General features: G+C 48.0%; 1 protein-coding gene across 1 annotated transcript in view; it reads right to left on the bottom strand.

The window, feature by feature from the left end:
- The window catches only part of WDR62 (WD repeat domain 62), a 28686-nt gene extending 7417 nt beyond the window's left edge, over nucleotides 1-21269 (bottom strand). Inside the window, exons 1-19 of the mRNA XM_044668619.1 lie at nucleotides 21250-21269; nucleotides 20998-21060; nucleotides 19238-19295; nucleotides 18801-18971; nucleotides 17467-17604; nucleotides 16677-16859; nucleotides 16328-16488; nucleotides 15640-15829; nucleotides 15335-15472; nucleotides 13904-14082; nucleotides 13574-13665; nucleotides 13043-13168; nucleotides 4962-5029; nucleotides 4584-4705; nucleotides 4217-4292; nucleotides 3006-3117; nucleotides 2814-2877; nucleotides 603-725; nucleotides 125-258 (exon numbers count right to left, since the gene is read on the bottom strand). Of these exons, the coding sequence (XP_044524554.1) occupies nucleotides 125-258; nucleotides 603-725; nucleotides 2814-2877; nucleotides 3006-3117; nucleotides 4217-4292; nucleotides 4584-4705; nucleotides 4962-5029; nucleotides 13043-13168; nucleotides 13574-13665; nucleotides 13904-14082; nucleotides 15335-15472; nucleotides 15640-15829; nucleotides 16328-16488; nucleotides 16677-16859; nucleotides 17467-17604; nucleotides 18801-18971; nucleotides 19238-19295; nucleotides 20998-21060; nucleotides 21250-21269 (2218 nt within the window). The remainder of the gene's footprint in view (nucleotides 1-124; nucleotides 259-602; nucleotides 726-2813; nucleotides 2878-3005; nucleotides 3118-4216; nucleotides 4293-4583; nucleotides 4706-4961; nucleotides 5030-13042; nucleotides 13169-13573; nucleotides 13666-13903; nucleotides 14083-15334; nucleotides 15473-15639; nucleotides 15830-16327; nucleotides 16489-16676; nucleotides 16860-17466; nucleotides 17605-18800; nucleotides 18972-19237; nucleotides 19296-20997; nucleotides 21061-21249) is intronic.
- Between the last annotated feature and the right edge of the window lie 1112 nt (nucleotides 21270-22381).

Raw genomic sequence — 22381 nt, 5'->3', positions numbered from 1 at the left:
ATCACAGGCTCCTGCCCAGACAGGCTAACACCCCCTTTTCACAGATGAGGAGCCAGAGGCCCAGGGAGAAGAAGCCCAAGGAAATGAGCACCAGAGGCCAAGCCTGGGCAAGGCAGGGACCTGCCTGTCTCGAAGCTGTCTTTCGTGGGGGTCTTCAGCAACTCCTCTTGTTCACACTCTTCCTCCAGCTCATCCTCCGTCTGCTCTCCAGGGCTCAGGGAGTGAGTCCCACTGGGCATAGACACATAAGTCTCCCGTCTGAACTCCATGAACAGAGGAGAGTACAGCCTTAGGACAGGCCCCGAGGCCAAAGTCTCACCAAAGCCAGGCAAGCTCCAATATCTCTCTGCCCCACTCCATAGCCTCAGACCAGAAAACCCCGTTCGAGATCCCTTTCTCCTCCCATGGCCTCTGGTCAAAGGGCAGAAAGAACCTGGAGGTAGGGAAAGGCTGGGTCCCAAGCCTTCCCTCTCTGAAGACTCCCCAGGAGCCTGCCAGGGTAGGGCTTGTCCCCCAGCTACTCTCTCTCAGGTTGCCATGTCCCAGCCTGCTTCCCCGGGGGACAGAAAAGCCCCTTTCGGGGTCACCATTAGCCCACGTACCTCAGCTGGCTGGCCCATTTTCCATCTTTCATTTTCTTCTGCTGCTCAATGTGATCAATTTCCAGCAAATGCTGTTTCATGCAGTTGGTGATCTCCGGGCCCAGCTGCCAGATAAATACGCAACTGCGGGGCAGACCAAGGCCATACAAGGGGTGAGCGGATTGGCAAGGGGGAGAGAAGAGGAGGAAGAGAAAGAAAGGGAGTGGATAGATGAAGGAAGCATCCACTAAGCACCCACCAGGCAGAAAAGTGGAAAGAAGCCTTGCTCCCCAAGAGCTCACTTTTTAATGGAGGTGACAACAATGAGGACATTTGATGGGAGCAGAGAGAGGAAGGAGGGAGAAGTAGGGCACTGAAAGACGTATGCCTTTCGTATGTAGTGTGGCCAGTGGAAAGAGCTCTGGACTTCACATTGGGAGGGATCCAGGTTCAAATCTCACCTCTGTGTGACCGTCTAACCCAGTGATTCCCAAAGTGCTGCAGCGATCCAAATGGCAGTGATGGCCACACTTTTTTTGTATTACATTCTATTCTGAGTTCAATAAATAGTTTCCTAATTTCCAGGGGGCCAAGTAATATTTTTTCTGGAAAGGGGGCGGTAGGCCAAAAAAGTTTGGGAACCACTGATCTAACCCCTCCTCTCTTAAGCCTTAAGCTTTCTCAGCAGAAGTGAGGATCCCATGAGATCCTGCATATAAAGGCCTCTGTGAGCCCTGAAGAGTTAAAATGCCAGCTACTGTTCTGCTAGTTGGCCTTCCAAGGCTTTACGGTGGTGAACCCCTTTGTTAAGTATGTCGCCAGTCCTACCAGGCCCCAGAAGCACCAGCTCTGGAATGCACCATTGTGGCCTCCTTCCTGGCTGACAGTGACCCTTCAAAGAGCAGGGGGAAGCTAGATGGCTCAATGGATAGAGAGCCAGGCATAGAAACATAGAAACAGGTCACCCTGAGTTCAAATGTGGCCTTAGACACCTCCTAGCTGGGTGACCCTGGGAAAGTCACTTCACCCCCATTGCCTAGCACTTGCCGCTCTTCTGCCTTGGGACCAATACACAGCATTGATTCTAAGATGGAAGGCAAAGATTCAAAAAAAAGCCTCCTCTTTGGGTCCAGCCATTAAGCCAGCTCAGAATCTGGCTAGCTGCCCTATCTCCTAACTGCCATGTGGGATCTTGTCCCCCCCAAAAGGGCTTTGCTGAAATCCAGGTGTACCAGGTCACCAGCATGCCATGCCCTTCACCTGCCCAGTTCAAAAAAGGACATGGCATTAGCCTGGCCTGATCTGCTAGCTCTTGGTGCCCGCTGCTTTCCTTTCGGAATGCTCATAAATCATCACCTTAAATAATATGCTCTAGGACTTGGCCAGAAACTAGTCTCCATCTCGTTCTCTCCCGGCTCCATCCTTTCATCTTTAGTTTTTTTTCCTAGTTGAGGGGTCTAAACTTTAATTCCTTTTGCAGGATAATACATGCATAACCCAGATGGAATTGCTTGCCAGCTCCAGGAGAGGGAAGAGAAGGAAGGGAAGGAGTTCATTTGGATCATATAACTTTGGAAAACTTGTGGAGATTTGTTATTACGTATAATTGGTAAAAACAAAATATCTTCATAATAAACTTTAATTCCCTAAAAATATTCTAAGGAAGCTTCAGCCAATTCATGTCAGAGGGACCATGACAATGAAAATTCGAAACAAACACTCATCCTGTTTCCTCCCACAAGCGCCCCTACTTAAGTCTTGGTGATGGTGAAAGGGGTTCTACAAACTGTGCAGAGGAGTGAAACTTGACAGCCCTAGTCAAGGTGCGGGAGCTGCAAAGCAGACGAGAGCCATCCACAGGACACACAAGGCCCCCTCGGAAAAGTGCACCAAGCTCAGGCCGCTCTGCCCACACAGTTACTCTGTCAGAGCTACATCTGGACAGCATCTACACTGGCACACAAAAGCCGTCCTGGCTGCTCCATGTAAGCTGTTCGTGATACCTACGTCCACGGCACCTGAAAGTCTTCCCAGCCATCTCCACACTTGTCAATCAATTAACAAGAATGATGTTTGAATGAGAAGAAATACAAAACTGCAGTGGAAAGGGTTTTAAACTACACAATCATCAAATAGCGTTTTATTTTTTCTATAACCGTCTCACCTCACATCCCCTCTCCCTAAAAGCCCAATGGCTCCACAATGTGTCCTGCCCCATGATTGCCTCCTTACCTGTCTCCAGAGACGGTGATTAGGTGGCGACAGTCATAAGTAAACTTCATGCCTGTGACGATTTCTGCAAACAAATCAGAGAAGAGCCTTTCCTAGCCACCTCTATGGGAAAGCAGCCAAAGAGGTGTGGGCGCTAAGGAGAGGCCCTACCTGAGACCTGGGACTTGGGGGCAGACAAGCAGTCGGACCTACCTGAATGTCCAAACATCTTTGCAATGCACTCTCCAGAATAGAAGTCGATCACCGAGATGCTCTTATCAGAGCAACTGGTGGCTAGGAAGGTGCCCGAAGGATCCACATGCACCTGCCCACCAAGGGGAAAAGGGGAAGCACCATCATCGACCTGGCTCCAAAGCCTGCCCTTCCTTAGCTCTGGAAAGCACCTCCCCTTAGGCCTTCAACCCCTCCAGTCCACCTGTCTGGTCCCTATGCCCCAGCCTCTTCTGGTTCTTCCACACAGCTCCAGGCAATAGCTAGGCCCAATGGAAGGTCCTTATGCCCCCTAGCCCCCAGACCCATCCTAAAGTAGCCTGGGGCCTCCCATCAAACCTCCAAAGGGTCAGTGCCGATACTAGGGAAGGCCATTTCTTAGAAATGTAAACATTCTTTTAAATTATGAACTAAAGGGGCAGCTAGGTAGCTCAGTGGATTGAGAGCCAGGCCTAGAGACGGGAGGTCCTAGGTTCAAATCCAGCCTCAGACACTTCCCAGCTGTGTGACCCTGGGCAAGTCACTTGACCCCCATTGCCCACCCTTACCTAGGAGCCAATACACAGAAATTAAGGGCTCAAAAATAAATAAATAAATTATGAACTAAAAAGTCATCAACAGACAAAAACATTCCAGAACACAACAAATAACCAAAAAAGGGGATTATATACAAAACCATGAGTTTGTTATATGCAGCTGGGGGTTTTTGAAAGCTTGTATCAAATCTGAGAGGCAGTATAGCCTAATGGGTAGAAAGCTGGCCTTGGAACCAGGAAGTCCTGGGCTCCAGTCCTGCTTCTGTCACATACAGGTTTTAGCCCCTCAATGCCTCAGGGCTTAAAGACTAGCAAAGTTACAGTAGATGCTGGACTGCATGGGCAGGGCCCAAGGCATCACAGAGCCAATCTCTAGACTGAATGGAACACCCTATTAAATTGCCCTGTCTATGGCCTCTTCAGAACCTTCCGTCTTCTTCGGTGTATTTTTCATTTTTTATTAATGCCTTTACCCTTTTGGGGAGCATTTCTTTCACTCCCTAGCCTTTCCCTCCATCCCCCCCAAAAAAGCAAGAAGAAATCTTTAGGGTTCGAGCCCTGGGGTGCAGCCCGGGACAGGGCCTCATTCTCAACAGACCCTTGACAGACAGAGCTAAATGCTCCAACGCAGCGGCCCCCCACGGGCTGTATTCTCACCTTCAGCAAGGAGCCATCGTCCCCCTGAGAGCCTTTGTAGCATTTCTTCTGTTTGCCATTGACTGTGTTGTAGACTCTGAGGAAAACATCAGATACCCTCTCAGGGTCTTGGAAGCCCTCTCTGAAATTAGCCCCAGGCTGCCAGCTCCTTCTGCTCCTCCTCAGCCCTGACCCTTCTGGAGCCTCAGAGGGAAGCAGGGCAGAGGGCTGAGCGGGACTTAACTGGGTACCATCTTTGGCAGTCCCAGGGCCCCAGCCAATGGTGACCAAGGGAAGAGCCACAGGGATTAGGCTTTGGGTTCAGATTAGGCTATGAACTGAGATCAGGCCAAGGGCAAAGAAAGCCCATGCCTGGACTAAAGTTTACCTCACATTCCTGTCCTGACAGGCCACGGCCACATACTTCTGAGTGATATCGATGTCCATGTCATACAAGGTGGTCTTCTCAGCCACGTGATGGGTCCGTACAAAATGAAGGCCATCAGATACCTAGGGCCACAGGTGGTCTTCAGAGGCCAGGAATATCTACCCCCTACCCCACCTCCCTACCTTTGGGCAACATTGTGGTTTTTAAAAAGGACAGAGCATTTGGCTGAGACTGAGTGTCACTCTGCCCCCAAGGGTGAAAATGGTCTGTCCATAAAGTACTCTGTAACCCCCTGCCCTCACTCCCATACCCCCCCCCTTAACTCCAGTCCCTAGGGCTATAGTCCCTGGGAGGAACAAGAATAGCTGGCCCCCTGACCTTTTGGGCACTGCGGAAGTAGATGCTTTTGTCAGCTCCACAGCTGATCATCTGGATGTCTCTGTTCCCTACAGGAGGGGAGAGAGGTTGGGCCCCTGACCACAGCTTGGCCCACCTTGGCTGGGGAAGGGTCAAGAGTTTCTGCAGCTGCCATCTTGGAGGGACTGTGGGAGCTCCCAGCCCTCCCACAGGCCCCCTCACATTCTCTCATCTGCAAATCTGTCATTCCCCCCAAATCTCACCTCACTGTGTGACTCTACCTGTGCCTAGAACTCCAACCACTTTCCCTAATATGGCCCTCCCCATAGCTCTTTCCACTTCAAGTGCTCACTCTGACCTCCTAGCCCACTACCCTAAATACTTCCAGGTCTCAATGTGCCCTTTCCCGGAGACAAACCTCCTCTACCTGCCCCAACAATCTCTTAAGTCCTAATTCTCATAATGTCCAAACCACCCTTCCTTCCCCTTATGCACCACTGGCTGGACTTGCTCATTTCATTTTCTCCCACACTCCCCAATCATCTTCCATCCCGTGATCCTCCCCATATGCCTCCTGATGCCCATTTCCAAACCTGCTCATCTCTCTCCTCCCCACTCTCTACCTTCCAACCTCCCTGGTCTTTAGTGCTCACAGTGATCCCGCTCCACCATGGCATCCTCTTCCCCTCAACAGACTCAAAATTTTGACAATAAGATTTGTGTCCACTTTAAAAGAGATTTTGGGGGGCAGCTGGGTGGCTCAGTGGATTGAGAGCCAGGCCTAGAGATGAAAGGTCCTGGGCTCAAATATGGCCTCAGACACTTCCCAGCTGTGTGACCCTGGGCAAGTCACTTGACCCCCATTGCCTAGCCCTTACTACTCTTCTGACTTGGAACCAATACACAGTAATGATTCCAAGACGGAAGGTAAGGGTTTAAAAAAAAAAAAAAAAAGATAATTGGAAGGTTTGTCCACCCTAGTATCAGAGACCCTCCCCCCGATATTCTGAAATTCTCCAAAGAGGACTGGCTGAGGCTGAACAATGATAACTACCACTACCTTCACCATCCCTGTCTGGCCCTGGTGAGCTGAACTCAGGAAGGGCAGCTAGATGCTCTTTTTCCCACCTCCTTAACTTATATGGAGCTCCACCTCACTGGGTACGTCTTCAGAGCTTATTACTCTGAAGGTCATTCTTATAAAAGGCAAGAGAGAAGCAGGTTTTTCCTATTTTCCATTACTGATTTGGAGCAATGGTCATTAGTCCTTCCTTTACCTTCCTCTTGTCCCCAACACACCTTACAAAGCCTTTTCTTGTCATCCTTATCATTTGCCAGCTTTAGGACCCTTGGCACAACTTTTACAGGGGCAGGTCACTCTTTTGTACTCATCCTCCATTATCTGCCCTTGCTTCTATCTTCTATGTTAAAACAGAAACCTAAGCAAAGCATAGCCCCAGAGAAGAGTTAAAATCTACACCCCCCCAATTTAGTACTGAGGGGCATAGTACCTGCCCACTGTCAGACGTGGTGGATGTGCTGGTTGGTTATGCTGGTCTTTTTTCCTCTTTTTTTTTTTTAAACCCCATTACAAGAGAAGGCCTGCCATGGGAGGGCATAAAGACACTTGGAAATAAATGTAAAGATGAAAAAAAGAAATAGGATGTGAAAACAATTGGTAAAACTAAAAGGTCTGATCTTTTGAGCGAGTTCCCTATGCATCCACATCCACATTCCCTATGCAGTTTCCTATTTAAGCAGCTTCTCCTTTGACCCCAAACAAATCATTTGTACATGTCGCTCTTTTCCAATTTTCCATCACAAGTTCTAAGATGTAAGATTTAAATTAATGTCAATAACTCCAAGTATTATATTTTATAAGATTTATTAGTAGTCACTTGAAGTAGAAGAAACAGAAAATAGAAGTAAAAAGCCTAAGAAAAACCAAACCAGGTGGGTAAAATTCTCCTGCCTGGCTCTCACCCAACCTCCACAACTGCCTTCAAGGGAGCAGAGAGAGAGGAAGGAGACCACACCCACAACTTTATCCTCAAAGCGTAAGCACGTAACATGAGAACAAAAAATGGCAAGCTGGGAAAGAGAGTTCTGGGGAGAAAATTCTAATTACACAATATGTAGTAGTATTTGCCTTCCAAAGTTCCCATCAATTCAATTTCAGCAACCAAGCTCTTCCTTAACTGTGGCCTGAGAATCCTACAGGTTAGATTTGGACTGGTAGGACCTTTTGAGGCCATCAGGTCTAAACTGTCTGGTTAACAAATGAGGAAACTGGGGGCAGCTGGGTGGCTCATCAGATTGAGAGCCGGGCCCAGAGGTGGGAGGTCCTGGGTTCAAATATGACCTCAGACACTTCCTAGCTGTGACTCTGGGCAAGTCACTTGAACCCCATTCATTGCCTACTCCTTCCCACTCTTCTGCCTTAGAATCAATACACAGTATTAATAGTAGTTTAAAAACAACAAAAAAAAAAAATGAGGAAACTAAGGCATATCGAGATTAGTCTCTGAAGGTCTAATTAATCCCATCAAGGTCCCTGAGCTAGTATGTAATGTGGAATTTGAATCTAGATCTTCTTCACTTTAGGTCCAATACCATATCTACATTGTTGTATTGTAGTTCGGTCAAGTCCAACTCTGTGACTCCATCTGGGGTTTTGTTTATCAGCAAAGATACTGGAGAGGTTTGCCATTTCCGTCTCCAGCTAATTTTACAGATGAGGAAACTGAGGCAAACAGGGTTAAGTGACTTGCCCAGGACCACACAGCTAGTGAGTGTCTTGAGGCCAGTCTTGAACTCAGGAAGATGCCTTCCTGACTCCAGGACTGGCACTCTATCTACTGTAACACCATCTAGCTGTCTGCTCTACTGTACCACAGAATTACAGAATTGGAGTACAGTCCCCACGGCCTCTTCAAAATTGTTAGCTCTATAGATTTATAAAGCACTTTACTCACATTAGCTCATTTGATTCTCACCACAACTACTGTCTCCATTTTCCAAAGGAGGAAGCTAAGGCAAACAAGTGAAGTTACTTGTCCGGGATTTCACAGAATCTGCGTTATCATACACAGGACTTGCACTTGGGTCTTCCAGACTCCTGGGTCCAGTCTTCTCTCCAATGCTCCAAGTGGTCTTCCACAAACTGGGATGTGTGTCAGCCCATGTTTTGCTTTCTTCTCCTATGTCACATACATGAAGATGGACCGGCTCTTTCCTCCAACAGTTCCCACCATTTGTGCCTCAGGGTCCAGTCCATCTATATTGGTCAATCTTAGATCCAAAAGAGCTATTCTTCTTGGTTATTTACTCCACTTTTTGTGGAATTAAATTATCACCAAGGAAAGTGACAAATTACTCAACTGTTACTGTTTTGGGGGAATTACTTTGTAGTGTATGTGTTGGAGAATTGTTTAGGCATGTTGAAAAATATCAGTCACATTTAGACAACAGGTATCAATAACCTGTGAGAAGCCTTTATTGGCTGCCAGAGAGGGTGTTCACCAGCAGACCCCAAGACAGTGGAAGATCTCATGGCACTCCTATACGCCTTCCATTTCCATGCCAAGATTGTCAGTTTTCCCAACTTCCTTATCTCTGACCTTCTTCTGGCCAGGTGGTCTGTAGCACAGGTCCTCTATGTCTTCTGTCCCTCTCCCTAATCCAAATGACTTCCACCAAGCTTCCCCTTCTGAATTTCTTCTCACAAGTATTATCTCTTCTGATCTATGTTACTTGTACAAACACACTATGAGGCAGTTTGACTTAAATGCTTACAGGGAATATACTTTGCATTCAGATTGTCTGCGAGTTTGTCAAGAGGTGTCCATTTTGTCAAAACAAATTATAACCCAAAAGTTACTGGGCTGTTTTGTTTCGTCTAGTCTGCCTAATCTATTCTGCTCTTTCTGAATAAATTGTTAATTATATAATGGTTGGGTGTCCCCACCCAAGTCTTGAGGATACCTGCAGGGTTACACGTGCTTCCTGGCATTCAGGCTCTCCAACTCACCTGTTGCTCCCTTTGTGACTCCTCCATCACCAGCTCTTTCTCTGGTTATCTCCTTTCTATGACTCTTCTTCCTCTGTAGTAGTGGCAGCTCTCTACTATCTGACTGGGCATAGAAGAAAACTTTTTTCTTCTTATTCTCCCTTCTCCATTTAAAGCCCTGGACCAAGTTCACAAAACTCCAAACAAAATCTGTCAGCCCTTATCAAGTGTGTGACATCCTTCTCAGGCAGCCAACATTCATCCAAAATTCCAAAGCCTGCTCCTGAGGCCATCCTCTCAAACCAGCTATTCACTCACCAAATAGGCTTCTGTCTTATGAATTAGGTCCTTACAGTAAGTGATCACTGGGTTGATCCAAACACCTACATCAATTAGTGGCTGTGATGAAAACATTATGCCCCAAAAGTCTTCAATTTCTTGACCAATTTCAGAAGTCCTGGCAATGTTTTCTAAGAGGCAGCATCAGAAATACCCTAGTTCCTATATGAAGCACCAGGAGTGGGTACTGACCAAAAGGCTAAACAAGGCTCAGGAGTTTTTCTGAAACACACTGAGATCTGCTTCATTAGCGTTATGCCACATCAGCAAAGAGCTCTCTGTACAATCGCCGACCATTAGGATTTGTCTCCTTCCTTGATCACTATTCTACAAACCCTGCCTGCTGACCTCCACAACTTTACTCCCGAGAGACCAGGCAGTTGCTTCTGCATAGGGCCCAGCTCAGCCTTCTTAGGGAGGGCCTCATGGCACAATAGTGGCTAACTCCAACCAGAAGGCTCTCTGCTCAGCTCACTCTGGGAGTCGCCATGGCATCACCTGCCTTTGGTGCAAATGCCTACCCTTTCTTTAGCCTTTAAAGAAAATGGGGATTGAATCTCAACTCCCAATTGACTACCTGCATGACCTTTGGCAAATCACCCTGAGCTTATGTTTCTGTACTTGTAAAGTGATGCGGTTGAACTCGGGATGCCAAAGGTCCCTGAAAGCTCTGTGCTTACATTCCAATGAACCCGATGGCAATTCCAAGTACCTTCTACCCTCTAGTCTCCTGGCATGGCTTAGGCTCCTCTGATGCTTCTGAAGAGTATTTTTCACTGTTGTTTTGCCTTCCAAGTCCCTCCTCCAGTCTTTCTTGATCTTTTTTGCTAAATCATCACTCATCTCCTCCCCCAAGAACTGTGTTAATTCACCTGAGCTCATTCTGAAGGGCTCTTCTCTTCTCTCTACATTCTTTCTTGGTGATCTCATTGGAATTCCATTAGTTCAGACTTAATTGCTCTCGGAGCCCCAGCATCTCCACCTGGATGACTCACCATCAGAAATGGGTCTCCTTAGTCTCCCCAAACCCACCCTCTTCTTCTTGATTTGAGTCTAGGCCTCTTCCATGCTAGTCTCCCAGTCAGCAACCTCTCCTGACTCATGAATTACTGAGTTTTTACAATTCTACTTCTACAACATATCTCCCATGAGTCCCCTTCTCTCCACTCCTAGGGCCCCTGACCTAGCTTGGATCCTTCTCACATTTCTCCAGGATTATTATAGTAACCTCCTGCTCATTTTCCCACTTCCAGCACCTCCCTTCTCAATCCATCCTCCCAAAAAAGTGCCCAAATTATCTGCCCGAGACAAAGATCTCAATAGGCTACTTCCCTACTCAATCTTCAATGAACTTCCTAATGGGAAGGGGATAATGTCAATTACTCTGACATTTAATCCTAATTTAAAACATTTATTTTTTAAATGGATAAAGAGCAGGAAAATCTCAGTTCGAGTCCCAACATTTGACAAATTAGTTATGTGACCTGGGACAGTCATTTTATTTTATTTTTTAATTTAAAATAGCCCTTACCTTCCATCTTAGAATCAATACTATGTATCAGTTCCAAGGCAGAAGAGCAGTAAGGGCTAGACAATGGGGGTTAAGTGACTTGTCCAAGATCACACCACTAGAAAGTATTGGAGGTCACAAAGGATACGAGGACCTTCTGTATCTGAGCCTGGTTCTCAATCTAGCTGCCCCTTCACTGAGCCACCTAGCTATCCCCAGTCACTTTATTTCTCAACACTAGAAGGAATGATCTTGTCAATTGATGCAAAATATAATTTGAATTAGAAATGAAAGTTTTCACCCTATTAAGAAAAAATGCAAATAGCTTTGCTAATCCTCCAAGCCTTGCTTTGGGCCTGCCTTTCCAGACTTTCATCTTATTCCCTTTCTAAGAATATGTCTCAGCCAGAGGGCGCTCTCAGCTAGTCTCCAAACTCGACATTCTATCATGTGTCTCCATGCCTGTGCCTTATCCTTCCTCATCTCCCACCTTCCATTTCTTAACTTTCCTCAAGATTTAACTCAGGAGCCACCTGTTCCATGAAGCCTTTCCAGATTCACTCCCACCACCAGCTGTTGCTGCTCTCTCTCTCCCCAAATTCCCTTCTGTTTTCCTTACTGTGCATAAAGATCTGCACCCGAGCCCAAGTGCCAAAAACATGGAATCTCCCTGAGGCAGGGACCATCTATTCTTGTCCTGGTATCCCCAGCATCTGGCAAACACAGTGAGGGGCCAACAAGGGCTAGATTGGGCTTGTGATGTCAATGATAGAACTTCCCCTCCAGAAAGGTTTGACAAAATCAGTTCAACTACAATGCAACACGGGGTGGCAGCCGGGTGGCTCAGTGATTAGAAAGTCAAACCTAAAGATATGAGGTCCTGGGTTCAAATCTGGCCTCAGACACTTCCCAGCTGTGTGACCCTGGGCAAGTCACTTGACACCCCCACCCCACCCCCCACTGCCTAGCCCTTCCTGTTCTGCCTTGGAATACACAATAGATTCTAAGACAGAAGGTAAGGGTTTAAAAAATATATGATGCAACACAGATGATGTTGACTTGTAGTTTTCCCCAATCAATGTGCTACTGCAGAGACCTATTTCTATTGGGAGTTTGACACCATTGGTCGGCCTTGTCCCAAGTCACACAGCCAGGATTATATCAGAGGCCAGACTTCAACCAAGTTGCCTGAAGAGTAGTCACACAATATCTGTGAACTGAATGTCTGATAACCTAGAAGGAGAGAAGGTCCCCAGCCCTTTCACCTCCTCTGACTCCCTGAGAGGGCCTTGTTAGCCTGCCCTCCCACCTCTTCTCCAGACAGGCCACTAGCTTGCTCAGCCGCCTCTCCTCGGCAGGTCCTGATGCACCCAGAGGAGCTTCTCAGCAGGCCTCTTACAGAGGGTCTTCAGTCAGAATCTCGTCACCTTCCTTCCTCTCCCCATGGCACCAGATAACACAGCCTTGACTTCCCACTTCTCTAGTCACACAACTTTCTACCCCTGTGGCTGCAGATTCTCTGTCCCTGAGAGCACCCCAGTACTTCCAGTGACCTCTCAGCCTTCTCGTGATCTCCATTCCTACCAAGCACCTCCCATCCTGTCACTCTCTCCCCGCCACCTGCTCTTCTAGCCTACGCTCGATGTTAAATTACATGGATGACCCCTTCCCTCTCCCACACCCTTACTTCCAACTTGCCCTCTCCCAGGCTCAACTCTTCAGACATTGCTGTGAGCAAACCAACTCACCAGGCACTTCTACCAGGCTGCCTCTGCCTGAGGCCAGCAACATGCCCAATACCCACCATCTGTGACTGCTGCCTAAACTCCCTTTTGTCCTCTGGATCCTCTCACCTCATCGGCTAGTGACAGTACTGAGATCTCGGCCATCTTCCTGGCACCTAGAAGCCTCCCGCTGACCCCACCCCTCCCATCTCCTTTGGGCCAGGAGGAGACCCTCACCACAAGGCAGAAGGAGAGCTGATCTGTTCTTTTGGGCCCCAGAGGGAAGAACTAAGAACAATGGGCGGAAGCTGCAAAGAAACAAATTTAGCTTTGATGTCAGGAACACAACTGGAGAATGGGCAGCCTTGGGAATTAGTGGGGGGAAGGGAGACCTCATTGAAGTTCTTCAAGGCTAGATGCCACCTCTCTGGATGTTATAAAGTGGGGGGCTGAGGTATTTTCAAGCACCAGGTGAAACAGGTGGCCACTTCTGAAGCATTATAAATCTGTGGATCCTCACCTGCAAATTTGATGGCCGTGATGGAGGAAGAATGGTCATCCAGGGTTTGCTCCAAGTTATAGTTCTTCTCCACATTGAGCACGTGGATGAGTCGGTCTCGACTGGCAGAGGCCAGCAGTGTCATCCCTGAGAAGATAAGAGAGCCCCGGGCTGCCCAGCAGGTCCTCCTGCCTCCTTGGCCTCCCACACACTGACTTGCTTGGGGCCCCAGTGCCCAGGGTTCTAGTTTGCTGAGCACACCTCTGCTTAGGGCTCTTTCTCAGGGGTCTGTTAGAGCAGGCTGCAGAGAGCTCAGCCTTTCCAAAGGGTCAGATTGCCTTACAATATTCAGGAATTTCTCTCAAGCTCCAAGTTGAGTTTTAAAAGTCTTGAGATGAATTGAGAGCTCTCCATCTGCCTGCACCAAGCAATCTGAAGGAGATGGACGGTGAGTCATGCATGGAAGAAGCTCCTTGGTGGTCTCTCCCTTGTTCAACTATTTCCCTACTTCCTTGCACACATTCTCATCCACTCCAAAGGAAAAAACCTCACCAGTCTCAGGCTTGGAATATTCCAAACATAAAACTTCTGCATCATGGGCCTCCACCTTAATCAGCTCATCCATGAACCTGAGCTCATGAATCCTGCAAGACAAGACACCTCACAGCCAGTGGGCAGGAGAAACAGCTGTGCCCTTGGCCTAGACATCTGGCCCAGTTACACATGCCTACCTACGTACCCCCTGGTTTGCCGTCAGCCCAAAGTAACAAGGCTAGAACCCAAGGGTCATAGCAGGGAGGAACAGGGAAGGCTACACAAGGCCTCTGCCTGACATAAGGCTGTCCCTCACCAAAACTGGTGCCATGTGAGGGTGACACTTGCCTCAGATTTCCACTCCGGTCGCCTGAGGCCAAGTGCTGACCATCAGGACTGACCTGCATGACCCGAACCCCTGACTTCATGTCCACAGGAGTCCCATTCTCATTTCCCCGGTCTGGGAAGTGGGATATGTCCTGCAGATGCTGGATGTCATTTTCTACATATACCACCTTTAGCAGGTTCTTTGAAGAGAAAAAAAAAGGAACAATGAGGATCAGGCCTCTAGGAAAGGAGGCACTGGAATCAGGGGCCAAGGCCCAGGGAGATGGCATTGGCATCAATCAGCTCAGCCCCTGTCCAGGCACCACCCTAGGGAGTTCAGGACCACTACAAAGAGAAAAGCGGGGCCAGGGCCAGGCCTCAATAGAGACACAGAGCTACCCAGACAGGAGCTCCCTCTCAGAAATACCTTTCCAAAGTGCAGCTAAGTGGCTCACTGGATTGAGAGCTAGGTTGAGATGAGAGGTCCTGGGTTAAAAGCTGGCCTCAGATAATTCCTAACTGTGTGACCCTGGGTAAGTCACTTAACCTCATTTCCCTAGCCCTTATCTTGGAACCAATTCTAAAGCAGAAGGTAAAAATTTTTTATAAAAAAGAAAAAAACACCTCTTCAGGCCCAAGACAATGTGACTGACCCATGAAGGAGAGGGGGTAATAAGTCGGACTAAACTCCCCTCTCAAGTGAAGCCTCTTCCAGTCCTCAGTGAATATGCACTGAGAGGGCGGGGATCCCAGCACCTGGCATGCAGCCCTATACACAGTTGGTGCCCAAGAAAGGTTTGCTGCTACTAATGGCATTTCTTCATGTTTCAGGTTACATTGGATTGGTACAATTTAAGCAAGACCACACAGTCCAGTGGCTACGATTAATTCCTTTAGGCTTAGCCCTGGGAAAATGACTGATTCTCCCCACCCACCCTTTCCTCCTGGAGTCCATACAGGGTCAAGGACGCACTGTAACCAAGCTGATCCATTCGATATACAAATTTCACTATACCCGTTGATCAAAGCTTTTCAGGCAAGGTTTAGAAAACGGAATTTTGTTTTAAACTTTTGCATTCCATCTTTAGAATTAATATTCGTTCCAAGGGAGAAGAGCGGTAAAGACCAGGCAGTGGGGGTTAAGTGACTTGTCCAAGGTCACACAGCTAGGAAGTGTCTGAGGCCAGATTTGAATCCAAGACTTTCCATCTCTGGGCCTGACTCTCAATCCACTGAGCCACCTGGCTGACCTTCAGAACTGGATTTTTTAAAGGGAAGAAACCAATGTTGGCCAGAAGACATTCCAGGGAATGAATGGAGAAATGTCAATCATCTCTATCCTCCTAAGGTTCAGAGGCAAAGTGCATTTTGGGAGAGCTCTGGACAATCCGGCCACCCTGACTTGAAAGGAGAAATGGAAAACTAAAGCTTGTCAGTCCCACAGCTACTTACATTGCTGAAAACATTCTTCGGACGGCCAGAGGTCGGGTTGTTCTCCATGTTCCAGAAGCGGATGGTGTTGTCTGAGGAGCAGGTCAGAAAGGACCCTGAGGGCAAGCAGGCTCTCTGGTCTTCAAACTCTGGGTAAACCTACACCCCCAGAAGAGGAAAGTGCAAGGAGGCTCTTATCACAACTGCTCAAGCCAATGGCTGGCAGAGCCCGGGCAGCCCTCCTCCCCAAGCTTCCAGGCGGGGGTCTGATTGGTTCCAGGGCAGAGGCTCTAAGATTTTGTAGGAGGCAGAAGGGAACAACTCACCTCTACATTCCAGACATAGGAACTATGGAAGAGATCGGACCACACTTTGCCCACTTTACTTAGGTCTCTGATGTCCCAGACATAGATGCTGTGGTCCTTGTACACACACGAGAGCCAGTAGTGGCATGGGTCAAAGGCCAATGCCACCGTGTCTGGGTAGACTGCCTGAGCCTTCCTACAGAAGAGGAAGCTGGCCAAGAGAAGACATTTTCGTTATCATCCTCGCTCAAAGCCCAAGAGCTGAGCCCTAGTCCCCTTTCCCCAGGGAGGGGGAGATGAAAGGACCTTATTAATGACAGACAAGCCTTCCTCCTTCTCTTATAAGGATGTGTACAAAATGCCTCCCTTGGGGCAACCCAGCTGGCTCCCTAAAGGGATACAATGCCAAGCCCATGGGAAGGAAGAAATGTTAAAAGACAGCTTCAGAAAGCCATGCCAGTCTCTTCTAGAAAGTTTAGAGGCTTTCTCCAAGGTCTGGCCCAGAGCCAAGTACAGTAGCTCCTCTCCCCCTGCAGTGAGCCTATCAGAGCCTCCCTCCACTGGGGCACAGCCCATGGCTCTGGGTATCTCCAAAGATCAACAGAAGGGCAGTTCACTTCCCCTCCCATCTTTACTATGGCTGACACTCTTAGGAGGGGGTGCCTACCCCTCCCCTCTGCTCACAAGCCCAGGCCTCTGACTAGAGTACCTGGGATCCAGGCCTTGGGCCACATCTACTCCCAAGTAGTGGGGCTTGGGTAAATTGGTCACATAATGCATGTCATGGGCCTGGAAGATGCGTACTGTCCCATCAGTGCAGCCACAGAAGATGAGATCCTCGCTGACACACAGGCATGATGAAAGGGAGACCTGTGGGCCAGGGAGAGCGGGAAGAAGGGTCAGGCCTTGGCCTCCGAGAGATTTTTTAGAACTCAATTCAGTCCACCCCCAGGGATCCCAGCTCAGAAGCACCAGTGGGGTCCTGGAGTGGAGGGAGCGTCAAAGCACCAGGAGAACCTCCTGAGAAGGAGGGGTTTCCCTCAGAAAGATGTGGGTACCTTTAAGTTGATCCACTTTTCTAGGACCCTCTTCTCATTAAACTGGCAGAGGAGACCAGAGTAGGACACACAGAATGTGTTGCCTGCCATCCTGCCCCTCCCGCAGGCAACACCACAGAAGACATTGTTGTGCAGCTCTCCCAGGATGCCTGAACGCCCCACCAGGGGCACCGTGCCAGTCACCTAAGGGCAAAGAGGACAGTTCACAGCCCTGCACTAGTCCACCCTGCAGTCAGTATACCCTAATGCTGGGTGAGGGCTGAAGAAGAGCCAGTGAGCAGGGGCTCAGGCCAGAAATGAGACAGTCAAGGAGAGCTACCCTGGAAGAAAGGGCAGGAAGGGAACAGGAAAAGGAACAGGGCTGGGAAACAGGCCCAGAGTCAGCAAAGGCAGCAAGAAGCAGAGGGCTTCTGAACTAGGACATGGGAAGGCAAGAAGCCAAAAGCCAGTGCCTAGGACTCCTCCTGAAGCACAGGAGTCCAGTTGGAGTCCACAGGGAACAGTCAATAGTAGGAGGCCAGGTTCAGGAACTAAGGACCAGCAACCCAGAAACTAAACAGAACAAGAATATGGCAGAGCTTCAGCAAGTGTTTGCTCCAGGATAGAATGGAACCACAGTGGGGGTCTCAGGGAATAGGCCCAGAAACAAAATCTAGACCTAGCACGCATGCACACTCTCACACACTCACACACACTCTCACACTCTCACACTCTCTCTCTCTCCCCCCGTCTATCCCCTCCCTCCTTCTTTGTCGAGCTCAATCTTTCTCTCTGTCCAACTCTCTCTCACCTTTACTTCCTTGGACACCTCCAAGAACCAGAACTTGACATGCCGGTGGCCCACGGTCACAAAGTAGCTGCTGTCCTCCGAAAATGAGATGGCAATAACCTTACATGACACCTTGTTGGAGGCAACCACACTGTCCTTCTAAAAGAGCCATGAACAAAAAGGCTGGTCATTCCCACCTGCCCTGGTCCTCTGCAGGCAGCCCTGTCTTTCCCAGCCCCTCTACCCTATATATTTCTTCTTCTGTGCCAGGTTCTTGACCTGAAGTCTCCCTGCATTGGCTCTGGAACTTGGGGACTGGGCTCTAACCTCTCTTTGTACCCCTAGTACTTAGCCCAGGGCCTGGCACAAAGAAGGTGCTTAATTCAACCTGCTTATTCATAGTCTACAACCTTCAGTTTCTTGACCCACTGCTTGGCCCCTTCCACAGAATGTGTCCTGGGGATGACGGGCCAGTGTGACCTTGTGGGCCCTGTCTCCAATAGCTGCCTTCTCTCCTTTCCCCTGAAGGTTCAGCAGGGCAGATGCTGCCTTTCCCAGGACAAAGTCTCCTCTCAAGAGATACAATGACTTCAGGCAGTCATGGCGGCAAGATGGCCAGGGTGAATTTCCCAGGGGATCACAGCCTCTATTCTCTTACTCCCTGGAGGCACGAGGGAGGACAGAATCAGGCCAGGCCTGAGGAGGAGAGCAGCAGGGCCACTGTCCCCAGCTCACTACAAATTCAAGGCAGTCAAACTTGTCTCTCTCCCAGCGGCCCCACAAAGGACCTGGCCTCTCCAAGGAACAATGGGCTCTACAGGGGAGAGGTGTGCCAAGTAGAGGAGAGCTCTGGGAAGGTCCCAGTGGAAAACAACACAGTGCTTGGGATTTCAAGGCCTGGATTCAATTCCTATGTCAGACATTTATGTGACTGGGGGAAAGTTAGTCAGCTACTCCAAGCCTCAGTTTATTTGTAAAATGAAATATGGAATATTCCCACCAACTACCTCCTAGGACTGTGTGGTGAGGCAAGCCCCTTAGAACTCTCAAAGCACCTGTAGAAACAGGAACGACTATTATTGACCCCACCTAATAATAAACCTAGCCTGGCCTGGCATCCAAGGGCCCCTTTTCTCCTGGGGGGTTTGAAACCTGTGACCCACAGCCCAGACAATACCTTCTGATAATTCAGCCTCAGTCCTGGCATCACTCACAGAGCACGGGATACTGGATCTGCTTTTACCTCAATCTCTTTCCCAATCACCCCCAGGAGGGAGGAAACATTTTCAGAACCATCCAAAGGCTCAGAGGAGGGGCAGGGCCAGTGTGTGTATGGGGGGTGGGGATGAGGGTACCTTCCAGTCCCAGACGTTGACCACCATGTCATGCTGATAGCCCATGGACACAATGTGCTTCATGTTGGGGGAGAAGGCCACACACGCTACCCCATACTTGTGGCCCAGCATTTCTGCCACCTGGCTCTTCTCCTCCACGTCCCAAATCCGAACAGCTGGTCTATGCCCATTCTGCAGGAGGAAGGCAGGATGGGGACAGTCAAGGCAGGTAATCTAGGGTTCTAGACTCACAGTGGGCAAAGCTGAGCTCCAGAGCAGCCCACAGAGAGTAGGCGGCATTTATGAAGGCTCTGGAGTCATGCTTGGAGGGCAGAATCTGGCCCTCTGCCAAACACAAGTCAGGGATGGTCCTTTGTGCCACAGTTCAGGGCTTGGAGAAGCCAGAGGTTACCACAGAATGACCACTTCACCATCCAACAACTGTCAACTCAACTCACCTCACCCGTCACGATGTATCTCCCATCAGGAGAAAAGGAAAGTGCACTCAGGGCTTTCCTGAGGACCAAGAAGAAGGAAGCTATTAGTTTTCTACCCACCAAGAAATGGTTTACAAGTCATGGAAATCATTCTCCCAACAATTGATAGAGCCCCTTTAGCGGGGCAGAAAGGGAACCCAGAGTCCTCAGGTAAGGCTTGGTGAAAAAAAGAGTCAAGTCAAAGTTAGGGGTCGGGTGCTGGAGGCAACCAAGTGCAGTTTGTTGGATGAATACACTAGCTTTTAAAGGCAGAAACCACAAGGAATTTTTCTCATGAAAATTCAAGCAACTTTCCCATAACAATGTAGCCTTGAGAGAGAAAGCCTTGAGGGAGGAACTGAAGGTGAGGGTAACCAGGGACATAACAGGAACTGAGAAAGGGGAGAAGCAGGTGCTGGTAAAACATGTTTTCCTGTCTGGAAAAAAGGTCTGGAAAAGGGAGCCTGGGAAAGGATTACTGCCTCAAATCAGCAACTTGTAGAGAAATGTGGAAACTGGGGGAATCAGCTATTTTGTTGGTGGGAAAAGTGGAAACTGAGGGATCTCAGGCCTTAGTCAGACCCTGGACCTCACCCAACATCAGGGGTCAACAGACCTTTGCCTTTTCAGACCCTGAGACCCCAGGCCCTAACAAACAATGGCCTCCAGAGAAAGCTAAAATGAGGAGATTAACAATGTAGCCAGTTCCCTGACCCACTGTGGCTTTCTGCCAGCCTGCCAGCCAGGCCCAGGCAGAGCAATGTGCCCTTGTCCTCATCCCCAAGTTCGGAGAGCACACCAGTGGTAGGGTTGGATGGACAAACCAGCAATCAGGACTTTACCAAGAGAAGTCTTACCCCCGTTTCCCTGCTCAGTGAATGTTGATAGCCAGGGATATGTATGAGATGGTCATATGTCCATCCAAGGACAACCACTGGTGGGAAGGGATCCCTGCATATCATAGGTGCTCAGTAAATGCTGAACAAATAAACTAGGAAAGAAACTCCAGGCCTATGTTGGAAAATCCCACCACCCTCTCATGGGGAAGCCAGGCAAAGCTTTCCCCATGGCCTAATCTGTGGCCTACCTCTCTGGAGCTGGCACTCATGAGCCCTCGGGATGAAACAGACACCGGAGAAAAGGCCTGCCCTCCCCAAAGGGGCGGGAAGTGTGCCTGCCCACCTAGGCTTCTTTCTACCATGGATCTGCTAGGAGGGTTAGAATTATTTACTCTTAAAGACCCCCACAGTCCACTCCTAACTCCAAGTGGGAGTTCAAATGCTGCCTTCATGCACTTCACCTCATTCTGCCTCAGTTTCTTTACCTATAAAATGATAATAGTACCCACCTTCTGGAGTTGTTGGAAAAACAAAATGAAACAACACTTAAAAAAGTAACAAGGGGAGGTGGCTCTGTGTGGAGACCTTGAAAGTACTGAACCCATTTCCTTAATTGGGAGGCAGCTGGGTAGCTCAGTGGATTGAGAGTCAGACCCAAAGATGGAAGGTCCTGTGTTCAAATCTGGCCTCAGACACTTCCCAGCTGTGTGATCCTGGGCAAGTCACTTGACCCCCATTGCCCACCCTTACCACTCTTCTGCCTTGGAGCCAATACACAGTATTGACTCTAAGACAGAAGGTGAGGGTTTAAAAAAAAAAAAGGAAAGAAATGAAAATGAAAGAAAGAAAGCAAAGTGTCAGAGAAAAGCTGGCCAAGGTTGTTATTCTGACTCCTCTCCTTACCTGGCAGTGTTAAAGATGTGTTGCTGCTTACTCTTCTTGGGGTCTAAAACCACCACCACGCAACTGCAGAGAGAGAGAGAGAGAGAGAGAGAGAGAGAGAGAGAGAGAGAGAGAGAGGAAGAGAGAGAGAGAGGTAAGCAGACCTGTGAGCTATCACAACTCTGTGGTGGCTGTAAACCCCAAGCCACAGCCGAACCCAGTGGACACTTCCTTGGCATCTCCCTTCCCCCACCTTGTCACCACTGCCTGTACCTTAAACTCATGGTGGCCATGGGGCACCCTTATTAGGACCTCCCCATAGTGAAGTCATACCCAAACCCCAGTTTTGCATGTTTCATCCCTCCCCCATGAGCCTCAGACAACCGATTTGTCTCGTAGGAACTCGGGGAAGATGGTGTTAGTTTTATGACACAGACTCAACTGGTATCATCTCAATAAATAATATCAAAGGGTCCAAACAACCCTGGGCAAGTCATTTTGCCCCATTGCCTACCCCTACCACTCTTCTGCCTTAGAACCAAAACCCAGTATCGATTCTAAGATGGAAGGTGAGGGTTTTAGGGGGAAAAAATTGTCAAAAATTGTTTCTACATGTAATTGAAAACGGAAATTTGTTTAAGTTAAAAAAAAGGGAAACTGTATAGATTTAGACTTTATTTTATAGAGAATCATCAATAAATTTGTCATTTTCCTGTGGATTTTGTATAAAACACATTTTTATCAAGAAGGGGGGATACAAAATTTTTCCCAATCAAATTTTTCTTCTTATTCTAATTTTTTTATTTTAATTAATAATAATAAAATAATAAAAATTTAAAAAATAAAAATTTTTTATTTTAATTATTTTATTTTAATTATTCTGCATTGATTTTGTCATTTAAAAGCATTTTAATTTTACATACTTGAATTGATCTATTTTTGTCTTTTATAAAATCTTATTTCTTCTCTGGTTACGCATTCCTGATTTTCCATTCTTCTATAATTTTTTTAATATGACCTTCTGTATTAAGTAATTTATCCATTTGAGGGCAGCTAGGTAGTTCAGTGGAAAGAGAGTCATGCTGAAGTCAAGAGGATCTGGGTTCAAACCTGACCTCAGATACTTCCTAGCTCTTTCTCTGTGACCCTAAGCAAGTCCCTTAATCCAGTTTTGACTGTCTTAAAAGTTGTTACTCAGACAGAAGGATATGGTTTTAAAAAACTTTTATCCATATGGAATTTAATGTGGTATATCATGTAAACTGTACATTTAAACTTGTTATTCACCAAAGACTGCCTCTCCTCCCTCACCATCCTAACTGTTCTTATCAAATAAAGAGAAGTTCAATTTCTGGAATTAATCTAACACTAGGCTATTAGACTTGCATACTTCTAGGTCTTGCTC

Source organism: Gracilinanus agilis, chromosome 3 (genome assembly GCF_016433145.1).
Source record: "Gracilinanus agilis isolate LMUSP501 chromosome 3, AgileGrace, whole genome shotgun sequence".
In the NCBI taxonomy this organism is placed as follows: Eukaryota; Metazoa; Chordata; class Mammalia; order Didelphimorphia; family Didelphidae; genus Gracilinanus; species Gracilinanus agilis.
The sequence above is the reverse complement of the archived record's forward strand: the minus strand, read 5'-3'. Positions and strand labels throughout refer to the sequence as shown.